This window comes from Brienomyrus brachyistius, chromosome 3, assembly GCF_023856365.1.
Source record: "Brienomyrus brachyistius isolate T26 chromosome 3, BBRACH_0.4, whole genome shotgun sequence".
In the NCBI taxonomy this organism is placed as follows: Eukaryota; Metazoa; Chordata; class Actinopteri; order Osteoglossiformes; family Mormyridae; genus Brienomyrus; species Brienomyrus brachyistius.
The window spans coordinates 31,507,052-31,523,202 of NC_064535.1; the positions used below are offsets into that span (position 1 = coordinate 31,507,052).

At 50.0% G+C, this 16,151-nt stretch overlaps 1 protein-coding gene and 1 long non-coding RNA gene across 9 annotated transcripts; both read left to right on the plus strand.

Annotated features, from left to right (window-relative positions):
- Positions 1-923: 923 nt before the first annotated feature.
- Positions 924-10,281, plus strand: LOC125738052 (uncharacterized). Of its 8 annotated transcripts, none has more exons than XM_049006571.1 (3): positions 924-1,016; positions 1,092-1,174; positions 7,888-10,281. In XM_049006571.1, exon 3 carries the CDS (start codon positions 8,777-8,779, stop codon positions 9,848-9,850), a length of 1,074 nt encoding a protein of 357 aa, XP_048862528.1. In that variant the 5' UTR covers positions 924-1,016; positions 1,092-1,174; positions 7,888-8,776; the 3' UTR covers positions 9,851-10,281. The 8 variants fall into 8 exon arrangements, with proteins under 8 accessions (XP_048862528.1, XP_048862529.1, XP_048862531.1 ...); XM_049006572.1 differs by lacking the exon at positions 1,092-1,174 and adding an exon at positions 7,735-7,817; XM_049006573.1 differs by lacking the exons at positions 924-1,016; positions 1,092-1,174 and adding exons at positions 7,593-7,659; positions 7,735-7,817.
- Positions 10,282-14,235: 3,954 nt separating this feature from the next.
- LOC125738063 (uncharacterized) lies at positions 14,236-15,044 on the plus strand. Its single transcript, XR_007396685.1, has 2 exons — positions 14,236-14,302; positions 14,378-15,044. It is a non-coding gene; the product is annotated as an uncharacterized LOC125738063 (long non-coding RNA).
- Positions 15,045-16,151: the final 1,107 nt, after the last annotated feature.

The window sequence follows — 16,151 nt, forward strand, 5'->3', positions numbered from 1 at the left end:
AGCAGATGACCCATTGCTTAAATTAAGAGTGGAGGGAAGGGAAATCCATTTTCTTGTGGATACGGGAGCTACAAGGTCAAGAATCAGAGAGGAGGAGGTGTCGGAAGTCCCCACCACTGGCAGAACTGTAAAAATAATCGGTGCCTCTAGAATACCCCGGATTCCTAGAAGAAACAGAACCTTTATTAGTGGAAAGGAGCCCAGGGGCCACTGTGTGTCAGCACCAGTTCCTAGTTTCCCCCTATTGTCCTGTCAACCTGCTGGGGAGGGACTTAATGGGGAAACTGGGGATGAAGGTGGAAATAGGGGAAGACGGTTTCACTGTGACCTCAGAGGATTTGGGACTGTTTTGCTTATTGGAGAAAGAAGCCTTTGCTGCTTGGTGGCTAGCAGATGACACAGTTCTGACACACCATATCCCTGAAGGTCAAGAACAGCCTGAAATATTACATTGCACTGCTCAGTTTTCTGGTAAAGGAGGGGCTGAGTGGATAAAAGATTTTGAGTTTAAATTGGTTAATTTGACAATTGGGCTAGGACTGCATGATTGTTTGCATTGACTGTGTGTGCAGACTTAGGCCGGATCTGAATGACATCCCATTGGAAAGAGGCAACATCCTGTTTGTCGATGGGATTTCTTTGAGGCTGGAAGATGGATCACCAGCGACCTCCTATGCTGTGGTGTTGCAAGATGGATCACTTGTATGGATAGTGCCTCTGGATTGTAAATGTAGCCCGCCTGTTCCTTGTTGCCCCAAGTCCTTGGTGATAGGTTCATTGGTTATGGCTGTCATCTGTCCCTTGTCAAATCTTGTTATTGTAATGAGGTGGAGCTGGAGGGTGCGATCTGGTTGGGGCACGGTAATTTCATTAACCTAATTGCTTAATTGTTACAGCCAGCGCGCGTATATAGGACCCGGTTGTGGTTGCGTGTGACTGATTTGTAAGCGGTGACGTGACTCTCCGTGCGCCAGTATCTCCTTTTCCGGAAGTTGTGGCTATATCCAACGCTGCAGGTAGGGCATCAGTGGACGGGGTCGTTTGCTTGCTGTATGGGTGGTTGTAATGTGCTTTTGGTATCTTCCTTACAGTTGCAAGGGCTTGGTAAATCTAGCAGCTTGCGGTTGCTTCCGCTTTTAAGGTTTTCCAACTTTTACCGCGTGTAATCTGCCAGGTATGTCTCGTCTCCTTTTACCAACGTTTGGGTAGTAGGGGCATACCTAATACTGTGTTTGTATTTGTAGTGGATCGCGACTTGGAGTGTCCCGGACCGACGTGAGCCAGACCATCAACGGGATACTAAGTCACTACAATTGCTGCTGTTTTGCCCGGATGTTTTATGTTTTGTTTCATGTTTTAATTGGTTTTAAGTATTAATGTGTTTTATTGATTGGATGTAAATTGGGGGGGGCGTCGTTGGGAAGGCTTGGTGCTGGGCGGTGAGGATCCGTGTCGGGCGATACCGCGCTGCGTGGTCGCGTTGCTTTCTTTTAGCCCACCCCTTGGGTGGATGTACGTGCGTCATGTACTGCGGGACCCCTTAGAGTGTTGTCTGACTGTACGCCTCCCATTCCCCTCCCGATAACAGCTGCCTGGTTTGGGTTTCCTCTTTTGTCGTGTGATTGGAGTGTTTTAAACATGATTTGATTTGTATTATTTGTGCTGTGATTTTGGTTCAGTAATTTGCTGTTTGGTTTCTTTTTGTTTTCATTTGGAGTGTGAATTAACAGCAGCCTAATAAAGGGAGTGTTTATGGTCTTCGCGTCTCCCCTATGGTGATCACGAATCTGTGTCCTTTTATATTGGAGTGGGTTTTGAACTCCGGTATTCTAATTCTCTGGGTGCAATTCCCAGAGTGGCGTAGTCGGGTTGTCCATTTCCATATTCCCTCGCTACTTCCTCCCTCAGTAACGCCACAGATTTGGCGTAGTCGGCAGGATCTTCACCAGCATATGGTGGAGATGTGATTTCCTGATCACTCCCTTGGAAGGATAGGTGAGAATTTTTATTTTTGTTTTATGATTTGGTTTTGAATGTGTATGTAACCGAGAGGCAAAACAGCAGCATTTGTGTCCGTTGAGCCGGTATTTTACGTAAATTTGCTGAGTCTCGTAGTCCACCTACTTTATTGTCATGGATGACGAAGTGCAACAGCTCCGGGATTTGGTGGGGCAGCTCCAGGCTGATATTGATTGGTTGCGCCAGGAGCGAGCAGAGGCTCCAGATCCCTCTGTCACCCAATCCGCCCCTGCACCTCCACCTGTTTCAGCCGAGCATCGTGTTTTTACCGACCGGTTTGCTTTTATTTCTAAGGACCGGAAGTGTCCCATGTTTGGGGGCAGGTCTGGGGTGAGCTTCGAGGAATGGGAGGACGAGGTGCAAGCGTGTATGCGGGCTCGGCATTTGTCATCTGCTGATCAAGCATTTTTTCTGTTTGACCACTTAGAGGCGGGAGCCAAGGAGGAGATTAAACATCGCTCCGCGGTTGAACGGGGTGACCCGGAAAGGATACTGGCAATATTGCGTGAGCTGTATGGGTGTTCTTATTCTCATGTATGGTTGCAGGAAACTTTCTTTTCTAGGAAGCAACAGGATGGGGAGGGTCTGCTTGAGTTTTCATTGGCCCTAATGAGTTTGATGGGTAAGATTCAACAGGCTGCGCCACATGCGGTACCTAATGCCGAGGTAATGTTAAGAGACCAATTTATGGAGCATGTTGCTGATTGTGCACTCCGTAGAGAGTTGAAACGACTGGTTCGGTGTCAACCCTCCATGAGGTTGTTAGATGTACGGAGGGAGGCTCTTAGATGGGAACGTGAGGGTACCCCCTTTGGTGGGCGCGGTCGCAGCTTGTCCGTTCCTGCTGCCTATGGTATCTCCTATGGGCTGCAAGGTCAGTCATACTCTGCCTCTAGGGTGGTAGCCTCAAATAGGGAGTTTCTAGAATTAAAGGACCTTTTGACACAGCAACAAGAGCAGATTAATTTGCTCACTCGGTCTGTATCACTTTTGCAGGCCTCTAAGCAAGTTCGCCACCCTCCTCACGGCCCTGTCATTTGTCGCCGGTGTCAGCAACCTGGTCACTTTGCACGGAATTGTGAGGGACCAAGGGTTTCTGGTCCTAGGGACCCACCCTCTTCCGGCTCGGTGTCAAGCCTTGCCCAGTCTGGTCAGCAGCCGGGAAACGAGTACCCGCCGCGTTGTTGAGCCACAGCGCGGAGGGGGTTTCTACTGGCTCTGTAGTGGAGAATGTGGGGATGGTGTCTCAGTTAATGTCATCTTGTCCGCACATTAGCGTTAATATGGGTGGGGTGGAGGTATCCTGCTTGGTGGATACTGGATCGATGGTGTCCACGATTACGGAAAGCTGTTTTAGGAGCCATTTTGAACCATGGGGGCCTGATCGATTGAAGCTGTGTCAGTGGCTGCAGCTTCGTGCTGCCAATGGCCTGGCCATTCCGTATGTTGGGTATCTGGAAATGGATGTGACCCTTTGTGGTAGGGAGATACCAGGTTGTGGTGTATTAGTGGTCAAGGATCCACCCGGGGGTGTAGTTCCCCAAGCACCTGGTGTTTTAGGGATGAACATCATTAGTAAGTGTTATCGCGACCTGTTTGGTCAGCATGGGCCGCTTTGGGTTGAACATCTGCCTGTGGTGCAGGCCCCGAGGTCAGTCTGGCAGGCTTTGCAGCAGTGTCATCAGGTTGATGCGATCCCTACTGAGTCCTGTAGGACTGTGCGTGTAAGGGGAGGCAGGGCGTCTCGTGTCCCTGGGGGTGTCCTTGCATTTGTTCCGACTACCTGTTCTGGTCACATTGCGCACGGCTCTGTCTTGTTTGAGCCGCATGCGGCTGGGTTGCCCGGGGGGCTTTTGGCCCCTTCAGCTTTGGTTCAAGTGGATCGGGGAACTGCTTATATTCCAGTGGTTAATGTGGGTACAGAGGCAGTGGTGTTGTATCCCCGTACCATTCTGGGGAGGCTGAGTGATGTTCTTATAACCAGTTTGCCTACTGGAGTTGCTGAAGTGAGGGCGGTGGCTGGTTCGGTTACCGATCAAGTTGCCCATGCTTCCATTGAAACGCGGATCCAGGAACTTGATTTGTCAGCATTGCCTAGTTCAGAGCAGGATCAGGTAAGGGCCGTCTTGTTGAAGTTTAGCTCGGTGTTTGCTGCACATGATGGGGATTTGGGTTGCAGTAACCTCATTTCCCACGAGATTCCATTATTGGATGACATTCCGGTTCGTCAGCGTTATCGGCGATTACCTCCCTCTGATTATGAGGTAGTGAAGGCCCATATCCAACAGCTGTTTGAGGCACAGGTCATTCGGGAGAGTTGCAGTCCCTATGCATCCCCCATCGTTCTGGTTAGGAAAAAGGATGGTAGCCCTCGGTTGTGTGTGGATTATCGGCAGCTAAATAGTAAGACCCGTAAGGATGCTTTTCCATTGCCTCGCATCGAGGAATCTTTGGATGCCCTTTCAGGTGCATGCTGGTTTTCTACCCTCGATCTAGCCAGTGGTTATAATCAAGTGCCCGTTGCGGCATCGGATAGGACCAAGACTGCCTTTTGCACGCCTTTTGGGCTTTTTGAGTGGAACCGAATGCCATTTGGGCTTTGTAACGCGCCTAGTACCTTTCAACGGTTGATGCAGCGAATCTTTGGGGATCAGCATTGTCAGGCATTGTTGCTCTACTTGGATGATGTGGTGGTCTTTTCCTCCTCTGTTGTACAGCATCTGGAACGATTGGAGTTGGTACTTGGACGCCTACAGCGGGAGGGCCTTAAAGCTAAGTTGGAGAAATGTGCTTTCTTCCAGAAGGAAGTTGGTTACTTGGGTCATGTGATTTCAAGCCAGGGTGTCTCGACAGACCCTAAAAAGGTTGAGGCTGTGGCTACGTGGAAGAGGCCTTCTAATGTTTCTGAGCTCCGCTCCTTTTTGGGGTTCACTAGCTATTATCGCCGTTTCGTGGAGGGATTTGCACAGCTGGCAGCCCCTTTGCATAAGTTAGTGGCAGAGCTAGTTGGGACAAAGTCGCGAGGCACTTCAGGCCGTTCTCTGGCTTCTGCATGGACTACAACAGTGTGAGCTTAGCTTTGAGGGCTTAAAGAGTAGATTGGTGGGGTCACCAGTGTTGGCCTATGCCGATTTTTCTTTGCCTTTTCGATTGGAAATAGATGCAAGCCATGGGGGCCTGGGTGCTGTTCTTTCTCAAGAACAGGGTGGCCTTATTCGGCCTATTGCATATGCTAGTCGGGGCTTGAGGCCCGCGGAGCGGAACATGTCGAACTACAGCTCCATGAAACTCGAGTTTCTTGCGTTGAAGTGGGCCATGACGGAGAAATTTCGTGAGTACCTGTTGGGCGCTAAGTGCATTGTGTTTACTGATAATAACCCCCTCGCCCATCTTTCTACCGCCAAGCTGGGTGCTACCGAACAGCGGTGGGCGGCTCAACTTGCGGTGTTTGATTATGAACTGAAGTATCGGTCGGGTACTAGTAATAGAAATGCTGATGCTTTGTCTCGGCAACATCTACCGTCTAGTTCTGCCTCAGATCGTCCTGGGACGGCTGTCCCAGTTGTCGTGCAGCAGACCCCGGTACCCAGTAATTGCGTCTTTGCGTCACAGGCGGTTGTTTCGGTCTTTCCGCAGTGTTCTTCGGTCGACTTGCGAGTTCAGCAAGAAGCTGACCCTGATATTTGTAGCATCCTGACCTTTTGGAATAGGAGGGAGCGTCCTACTGCTGTGGAACGGGGTCAGCTATCATCTTCAGCCTTGTTGTTGTTACGTCAGTGGGACCGTCTGGTGGAAAAGGATGGGGTGCTGTATCGGAGGATTCTCCGTCCTGATGGGGGTGAAGAGGTGTTCCAGCTGGTCTTGCCCAGGTCCTTGCAGGTGGTGGTGCTGAAACAGCTTCATCAAGATCATGGTCATCAAGGTATCGAGAGAACGAGTCAGCTAGTGCGGCAGCGGTGTTATTGGCCAGGAATGGCATCTGATATTACATGCTGGTGCCAGGAGTGTGAACGCTGCCAGGTCAGTAAAGACTCTCAGCCTGTTCCCCACAGCTACATGGGACACTTATTGGCCTCACGACCCAATGAAATCGTAGCCCTGGATTTCACCATTTTGGAGCCAGCACGTAATGGGGTGGAGAATGTGTTGGTGATGACTGATGTCTTCAGTAAGTATACTTTGGCTATACCAACACGGGACCAACGCGCCTCAACAGTGGCGCATGTTTTGGTGACCGAGTGGTTTTACAAATTGGGAGTCCCTGGCCGTATTCATTCCGACCAGGGCCGTAATTTTGAGAGTGCGTTGATGCATCAACTCTGCATTTTGTATGGTGTTGGTAAGTCACGTACTACCCCGTATCATCCAGCGGGTAACGGTCAGTGTGAGCGTTTCAATCGTACTTTGCACAATCTTTTGCGGACACTCCCTGCATCCCAGAAGAGGGATTGGTCAGCATGCTTACCCCAGGTGACATTTAGTTACAATACTACACCGCATCAATCTACTGGTGAGACACCATACTTTCTTATGTTTGGACAAGATCCCAAACTGCCTGTGGATTTTTTGTTGGGCAGGGTTCAAGAACCAGTGCCTGGTACAGTGAATGACTGGATAGTGGAGCATCAAACCTGACTTCAGTTAGCTTTTGAGGGTGCCAGGGAGCGTCTTGCTATGGCCGCAGGGCGGCGTAAGGAGCGCCATGATTACCGGGTGAAGGCTGCACCGTTACAGGAGAACCAGTTAGTGTATGTACGTGATCTTGGAGTCCGGGGCCGACACAAAATCCAAGACCTCTGGAGTTCAGTGGTGCATAAGGTATTGAAAACCCCTAGGTTGGAGGGTGTGGTTTATACTGTCGCACCAGTTGATGCTCTAGAGAAGGTCAAGCATGTTCATCGGACCATGCTTAAGCCCTGTGTTGGTTGTGAAGTCGAAGGTGATCCTCAGCCTTTTCCAGCTGAAGAGGTGGCTACCTCCGAGGACTCGTTTGAGCAGGAGCTCTGGGTTCGGATCCCTGCAGTGGAGGGGAATACAGTGTCATCTGCCCCTGGGGCTGCCTGTGCAGGTCTTTCCCAGTGCCCCCAGTCGTTGGCTGCAGCGTTGCCTCCAGCCATGCCAATTCACTCTGGGGTAGGCGGGGAGGAATATGCCTCTTGGCATACGGGTACCCCTTCAAGACCCTCTGTAGTCACCACTCAAGTGATGGAACAGCCAAGTACCAGTGGGGTAGGGATACGAAGAACTGCCAGGACCACTGCAGGCCGACATACTAATCTTTATCATCTTCCTAGGTCGGTAGGGGGCGGGGCCTTAGGGGCTGTGAGTTCTTCCGGACCTGTGTCTCATGCAGTAGGGGCTATGTTTAGACCTTGGCAGTAACTCTGGGTTGGGTTTTAGCTGTCCATCGTCGGGACGACGATGCAAAATCCTGGGGTAGATTGTAATGAGGTGGAGCTGGAGGGTGCGATCTGGTTGGGGCACGGTAATTTCATTAACCTGATTGCTTAATTGTTACAGGCAGCGCGCGTATATAGGACCCGGTTGTGGTTGCGTGTGACTGATTTGTAAGCGGTGACGTGACTCTCCGTGCGCCAGTATCTCCTTTTCCGGAAGTTGTGGCTATATCCAACGCTGCAGGTAGGGCATCAGTGGACGGGGTCGTTTGCTTGCTGTATGGGTGGTTGTAATGTGCTTTTGGTATCTTCCTTACAGTTGCAAGGGCTTGGTAAATCTAGCAGCTTGCGGTTGCTTCCGCTTTTAAGGTTTTCCAACTTTTACCGCGTGTAATCTGCCAGGTATGTCTCGTCTCCTTTTACCAACGTTTGGGTAGTAGGGGCATACCTAATACTGTGTTTGTATTTGTAGTGGATCGCGACTTGGAGTGTCCCGGACCGACGTGAGCCAGACCATCAACGGGATACTAAGTCACTACAATTGCTGCTGTTTTGCCCGGATGTTTTATGTTTTGTTTCATGTTTTAATTGGTTTTAAGTATTAATGTGTTTTATTGATTGGATGTAAATTGGGGGGGGCGTCGTTGGGAAGGCTTGGTGCTGGGCGGTGAGGATCCGTGTCGGGCGATACCGCGCTGCGTGGTCGCGTTGCTTTCTTTTAGCCCACCCCTTGGGTGGATGTACGTGCGTCATGTACTGCGGGACCCCTTAGAGTGTTGTCTGACTGTACGCCTCCCATTCCCCTCCCGATAACAGCTGCCTGGTTTGGGTTTCCTCTTTTGTCGTGTGATTGGAGTGTTTTAAACATGATTTGATTTGTATTATTTGTGCTGTGATTTTGGTTCAGTAATTTGCTGTTTGGTTTCTTTTTGTTTTCATTTGGAGTGTGAATTAACAGCAGCCTAATAAAGGGAGTGTTTATGGTCTTCGCGTCTCCCCTATGGTGATCACGAATCTGTGTCCTTTTATATTGGAGTGGGTTTTGAACTCCGGTATTCTAATTCTCTGGGTGCAATTCCCAGAGTGGCGTAGTCGGGTTGTCCATTTCCGTATTCCCTCGCTACTTCCTCCCTCAGTAACGCCACAGATTTGGCGTAGTCGGCAGGATCTTCACCAGCATATGGTGGAGATGTGATTTCCTGATCACTCCCTTGGAAGGATAGGTGAGAATTTTTATTTTTGTTTTATGATTTGGTTTTGAATGTGTATGTAACCGAGAGGCAAAACAGCAGCATTTGTGTCCGTTGAGCCGGTATTTTACGTAAATTTGCTGAGTCTCGTAGTCCACCTACTTTATTGTCATGGATGACGAAGTGCAACAGCTCCGGGATTTGGTGGGGCAGCTCCAGGCTGATATTGATTGGTTGCGCCAGGAGCGAGCAGAGGCTCCAGATCCCTCTGTCACCCAATCCGCCCCTGCACCTCCACCTGTTTCAGCCGAGCATCGTGTTTTTACCGACCGGTTTGCTTTTATTTCTAAGGACCGGAAGTGTCCCATGTTTGGGGGCAGGTCTGGGGTGAGCTTCGAGGAATGGGAGGACGAGGTGCAAGCGTGTATGCGGGCTCGGCATTTGTCATCTGCTGATCAAGCATTTTTTCTGTTTGACCACTTAGAGGCGGGAGCCAAGGAGGAGATTAAACATCGCTCCGCGGTTGAACGGGGTGACCCGGAAAGGATACTGGCAATATTGCGTGAGCTGTATGGGTGTTCTTATTCTCATGTATGGTTGCAGGAAACTTTCTTTTCTAGGAAGCAACAGGATGGGGAGGGTCTGCTTGAGTTTTCATTGGCCCTAATGAGTTTGATGGGTAAGATTCAACAGGCTGCGCCACATGCGGTACCTAATGCCGAGGTAATGTTAAGAGACCAATTTATGGAGCATGTTGCTGATTGTGCACTCCGTAGAGAGTTGAAACGACTGGTTCGGTGTCAACCCTCCATGAGGTTGTTAGATGTACGGAGGGAGGCTCTTAGATGGGAACGTGAGGGTACCCCCTTTGGTGGGCGCGGTCGCAGCTTGTCCGTTCCTGCTGCCTATGGTATCTCCTATGGGCTGCAAGGTCAGTCATACTCTGCCTCTAGGGTGGTAGCCTCAAATAGGGAGTTTCTAGAATTAAAGGACCTTTTGACACAGCAACAAGAGCAGATTAATTTGCTCACTCGGTCTGTATCACTTTTGCAGGCCTCTAAGCAAGTTCGCCACCCTCCTCACGGCCCTGTCATTTGTCGCCGGTGTCAGCAACCTGGTCACTTTGCACGGAATTGTGAGGGACCAAGGGTTTCTGGTCCTAGGGACCCACCCTCTTCCGGCTCGGTGTCAAGCCTTGCCCAGTCTGGTCAGCAGCCGGGAAACGAGTACCCGCCGCGTTGTTGAGCCACAGCGCGGAGGGGGTTTCTACTGGCTCTGTAGTGGAGAATGTGGGGATGGTGTCTCAGTTAATGTCATCTTGTCCGCACATTAGCGTTAATATGGGTGGGGTGGAGGTATCCTGCTTGGTGGATACTGGATCGATGGTGTCCACGATTACGGAAAGCTGTTTTAGGAGCCATTTTGAACCATGGGGGCCTGATCGATTGAAGCTGTGTCAGTGGCTGCAGCTTCGTGCTGCCAATGGCCTGGCCATTCCGTATGTTGGGTATCTGGAAATGGATGTGACCCTTTGTGGTAGGGAGATACCAGGTTGTGGTGTATTAGTGGTCAAGGATCCACCCGGGGGTGTAGTTCCCCAAGCACCTGGTGTTTTAGGGATGAACATCATTAGTAAGTGTTATCGCGACCTGTTTGGTCAGCATGGGCCGCTTTGGGTTGAACATCTGCCTGTGGTGCAGGCCCCGAGGTCAGTCTGGCAGGCTTTGCAGCAGTGTCATCAGGTTGATGCGATCCCTACTGAGTCCTGTAGGACTGTGCGTGTAAGGGGAGGCAGGGCGTCTCGTGTCCCTGGGGGTGTCCTTGCATTTGTTCCGACTACCTGTTCTGGTCACATTGCGCACGGCTCTGTCTTGTTTGAGCCGCATGCGGCTGGGTTGCCCGGGGGGCTTTTGGCCCCTTCAGCTTTGGTTCAAGTGGATCGGGGAACTGCTTATATTCCAGTGGTTAATGTGGGTACAGAGGCAGTGGTGTTGTATCCCCGTACCATTCTGGGGAGGCTGAGTGATGTTCTTATAACCAGTTTGCCTACTGGAGTTGCTGAAGTGAGGGCGGTGGCTGGTTCGGTTACCGATCAAGTTGCCCATGCTTCCATTGAAACGCGGATCCAGGAACTTGATTTGTCAGCATTGCCTAGTTCAGAGCAGGATCAGGTAAGGGCCGTCTTGTTGAAGTTTAGCTCGGTGTTTGCTGCACATGATGGGGATTTGGGTTGCAGTAACCTCATTTCCCACGAGATTCCATTATTGGATGACATTCCGGTTCGTCAGCGTTATCGGCGATTACCTCCCTCTGATTATGAGGTAGTGAAGGCCCATATCCAACAGCTGTTTGAGGCACAGGTCATTCGGGAGAGTTGCAGTCCCTATGCATCCCCCATCGTTCTGGTTAGGAAAAAGGATGGTAGCCCTCGGTTGTGTGTGGATTATCGGCAGCTAAATAGTAAGACCCGTAAGGATGCTTTTCCATTGCCTCGCATCGAGGAATCTTTGGATGCCCTTTCAGGTGCATGCTGGTTTTCTACCCTCGATCTAGCCAGTGGTTATAATCAAGTGCCCGTTGCGGCATCGGATAGGACCAAGACTGCCTTTTGCACGCCTTTTGGGCTTTTTGAGTGGAACCGAATGCCATTTGGGCTTTGTAACGCGCCTAGTACCTTTCAACGGTTGATGCAGCGAATCTTTGGGGATCAGCATTGTCAGGCATTGTTGCTCTACTTGGATGATGTGGTGGTCTTTTCCTCCTCTGTTGTACAGCATCTGGAACGATTGGAGTTGGTACTTGGACGCCTACAGCGGGAGGGCCTTAAAGCTAAGTTGGAGAAATGTGCTTTCTTCCAGAAGGAAGTTGGTTACTTGGGTCATGTGATTTCAAGCCAGGGTGTCTCGACAGACCCTAAAAAGGTTGAGGCTGTGGCTACGTGGAAGAGGCCTTCTAATGTTTCTGAGCTCCGCTCCTTTTTGGGGTTCACTAGCTATTATCGCCGTTTCGTGGAGGGATTTGCACAGCTGGCAGCCCCTTTGCATAAGTTAGTGGCAGAGCTAGTTGGGACAAAGTCGCGAGGCACTTCAGGCCGTTCTCTGGCTTCTGCATGGACTACAACAGTGTGAGCTTAGCTTTGAGGGCTTAAAGAGTAGATTGGTGGGGTCACCAGTGTTGGCCTATGCCGATTTTTCTTTGCCTTTTCGATTGGAAATAGATGCAAGCCATGGGGGCCTGGGTGCTGTTCTTTCTCAAGAACAGGGTGGCCTTATTCGGCCTATTGCATATGCTAGTCGGGGCTTGAGGCCCGCGGAGCGGAACATGTCGAACTACAGCTCCATGAAACTCGAGTTTCTTGCGTTGAAGTGGGCCATGACGGAGAAATTTCGTGAGTACCTGTTGGGCGCTAAGTGCATTGTGTTTACTGATAATAACCCCCTCGCCCATCTTTCTACCGCCAAGCTGGGTGCTACCGAACAGCGGTGGGCGGCTCAACTTGCGGTGTTTGATTATGAACTGAAGTATCGGTCGGGTACTAGTAATAGAAATGCTGATGCTTTGTCTCGGCAACATCTACCGTCTAGTTCTGCCTCAGATCGTCCTGGGACGGCTGTCCCAGTTGTCGTGCAGCAGACCCCGGTACCCAGTAATTGCGTCTTTGCGTCACAGGCGGTTGTTTCGGTCTTTCCGCAGTGTTCTTCGGTCGACTTGCGAGTTCAGCAAGAAGCTGACCCTGATATTTGTAGCATCCTGACCTTTTGGAATAGGAGGGAGCGTCCTACTGCTGTGGAACGGGGTCAGCTATCATCTTCAGCCTTGTTGTTGTTACGTCAGTGGGACCGTCTGGTGGAAAAGGATGGGGTGCTGTATCGGAGGATTCTCCGTCCTGATGGGGGTGAAGAGGTGTTCCAGCTGGTCTTGCCCAGGTCCTTGCAGGTGGTGGTGCTGAAACAGCTTCATCAAGATCATGGTCATCAAGGTATCGAGAGAACGAGTCAGCTAGTGCGGCAGCGGTGTTATTGGCCAGGAATGGCATCTGATATTACATGCTGGTGCCAGGAGTGTGAACGCTGCCAGGTCAGTAAAGACTCTCAGCCTGTTCCCCACAGCTACATGGGACACTTATTGGCCTCACGACCCAATGAAATCGTAGCCCTGGATTTCACCATTTTGGAGCCAGCACGTAATGGGGTGGAGAATGTGTTGGTGATGACTGATGTCTTCAGTAAGTATACTTTGGCTATACCAACACGGGACCAACGCGCCTCAACAGTGGCGCATGTTTTGGTGACCGAGTGGTTTTACAAATTGGGAGTCCCTGGCCGTATTCATTCCGACCAGGGCCGTAATTTTGAGAGTGCGTTGATGCATCAACTCTGCATTTTGTATGGTGTTGGTAAGTCACGTACTACCCCGTATCATCCAGCGGGTAACGGTCAGTGTGAGCGTTTCAATCGTACTTTGCACAATCTTTTGCGGACACTCCCTGCATCCCAGAAGAGGGATTGGTCAGCATGCTTACCCCAGGTGACATTTAGTTACAATACTACACCGCATCAATCTACTGGTGAGACACCATACTTTCTTATGTTTGGACAAGATCCCAAACTGCCTGTGGATTTTTTGTTGGGCAGGGTTCAAGAACCAGTGCCTGGTACAGTGAATGACTGGATAGTGGAGCATCAAACCTGACTTCAGTTAGCTTTTGAGGGTGCCAGGGAGCGTCTTGCTATGGCCGCAGGGCGGCGTAAGGAGCGCCATGATTACCGGGTGAAGGCTGCACCGTTACAGGAGAACCAGTTAGTGTATGTACGTGATCTTGGAGTCCGGGGCCGACACAAAATCCAAGACCTCTGGAGTTCAGTGGTGCATAAGGTATTGAAAACCCCTAGGTTGGAGGGTGTGGTTTATACTGTCGCACCAGTTGATGCTCTAGAGAAGGTCAAGCATGTTCATCGGACCATGCTTAAGCCCTGTGTTGGTTGTGAAGTCGAAGGTGATCCTCAGCCTTTTCCAGCTGAAGAGGTGGCTACCTCCGAGGACTCGTTTGAGCAGGAGCTCTGGGTTCGGATCCCTGCAGTGGAGGGGAATACAGTGTCATCTGCCCCTGGGGCTGCCTGTGCAGGTCTTTCCCAGTGCCCCCAGTCGTTGGCTGCAGCGTTGCCTCCAGCCATGCCAATTCACTCTGGGGTAGGCGGGGAGGAATATGCCTCTTGGCATACGGGTACCCCTTCAAGACCCTCTGTAGTCACCACTCAAGTGATGGAACAGCCAAGTACCAGTGGGGTAGGGATACGAAGAACTGCCAGGACCACTGCAGGCCGACATACTAATCTTTATCATCTTCCTAGGTCGGTAGGGGGCGGGGCCTTAGGGGCTGTGAGTTCTTCCGGACCTGTGTCTCATGCAGTAGGGGCTATGTTTAGACCTTGGCAGTAACTCTGGGTTGGGTTTTAGCTGTCCATCGTCGGGACGACGATGCAAAATCCTGGGGTAGATTGTAATGAGGTGGAGCTGGAGGGTGCGATCTGGTTGGGGCACGGTAATTTCATTAACCTGATTGCTTAATTGTTACAGGCAGCGCGCGTATATAGGACCCGGTTGTGGTTGCGTGTGACTGATTTGTAAGCGGTGACGTGACTCTCCGTGCGCCAGTATCTCCTTTTCCGGAAGTTGTGGCTATATCCAACGCTGCAGGTAGGGCATCAGTGGACGGGGTCGTTTGCTTGCTGTATGGGTGGTTGTAATGTGCTTTTGGTATCTTCCTTACAGTTGCAAGGGCTTGGTAAATCTAGCAGCTTGCGGTTGCTTCCGCTTTTAAGGTTTTCCAACTTTTACCGCGTGTAATCTGCCAGGTATGTCTCGTCTCCTTTTACCAACGTTTGGGTAGTAGGGGCATACCTAATACTGTGTTTGTATTTGTAGTGGATCGCGACTTGGAGTGTCCCGGACCGACGTGAGCCAGACCATCAACGGGATACTAAGTCACTACAATTGCTGCTGTTTTGCCCGGATGTTTTATGTTTTGTTTCATGTTTTAATTGGTTTTAAGTATTAATGTGTTTTATTGATTGGATGTAAATTGGGGGGGGCGTCGTTGGGAAGGCTTGGTGCTGGGCGGTGAGGATCCGTGTCGGGCGATACCGCGCTGCGTGGTCGCGTTGCTTTCTTTTAGCCCACCCCTTGGGTGGATGTACGTGCGTCATGTACTGCGGGACCCCTTAGAGTGTTGTCTGACTGTACGCCTCCCATTCCCCTCCCGATAACAGCTGCCTGGTTTGGGTTTCCTCTTTTGTCGTGTGATTGGAGTGTTTTAAACATGATTTGATTTGTATTATTTGTGCTGTGATTTTGGTTCAGTAATTTGCTGTTTGGTTTCTTTTTGTTTTCATTTGGAGTGTGAATTAACAGCAGCCTAATAAAGGGAGTGTTTATGGTCTTCGCGTCTCCCCTATGGTGATCACGAATCTGTGTCCTTTTATATTGGAGTGGGTTTTGAACTCCGGTATTCTAATTCTCTGGGTGCAATTCCCAGAGTGGCGTAGTCGGGTTGTCCATTTCCGTATTCCCTCGCTACTTCCTCCCTCAGTAACGCCACATTATCAGTGCCTGCCTTAGTTCTGTTCCTCAGTTGGTCATTGTGGCTGTTTCTAGATCATACTGATAGTTAGTCTATTCTTGTGTTTAATTTACTCTTTAATTTTCTTTCTTGTGTTCACCCTGCTTTGGTTTTGACCCCATGTGGTCCTTTTCTAGTTTTTCTTTGATTATTGATATTTTCAATCTGTTCACTGTGCCCCGCTGTATGTGTTGTAATTGTATGTCATTCCTTTGCATCATACCATTGTAAGTATGTTTGTGGGATATGTTGCGTAGCCTGAGGGCGGGACGTAGACGTGAGCACAGGATGCTGGGAAGGTGATAGAAGCGGGATAGTGGCCGATATGCGGTCGATGATATGTGTTGCATTAAATGAAGTTCCCCGAACGCTACTACAGTGTTGCCCTCACGCTTATTAGAACAACACAACAATGTTAGACGGCATTGTGTAACACTTTCTTTGCAGAAAGGACATCCATTAAGACACTTCATCACATTTTCTTGCTCTATACGGCACATCATCATGAAGTGGGCACCACTCAAATGGTTTTTTCCCTTGTGAAGGGCAGTCAATAATGCCATAGTCACCACTAGAGTGCATGTTAGCAATGTTTTTTTTCAACTGTAATGACACTGGTGGAGTGTGGGGGAGGAGGAGTTCACAAATTCTACACATTTTGGGCTTCTCTTTGTGTATATGCAACGTTCATAAATGAGGCCCCAAGTTCCTGACTCAAGTAGTGTAGAAAAGTCTGTCAATACATGATCTACAGCATGCATGTGGAGCACTTTTCCGTATGCATAAACCACATATATTTAGCGAAGCTGCCCGATCTTACATGTGTAGTATTTCATGACAATATGTCATGTGTCATGTCATTTTGGCAGTCAGGTGGAGCTGGGATTTCTCATCACCAATGCATCTATCACATTAAGTTTATCAGTT

What these genes read in the sequence shown, in the direction of transcription:
- LOC125738052 (XM_049006571.1), top strand. Translation starts at nt 8,777, where the DNA reads ATGGATGACGAAGTGCAACAGCTCCGGGATTTGGTGGGGCAGCTCCAG.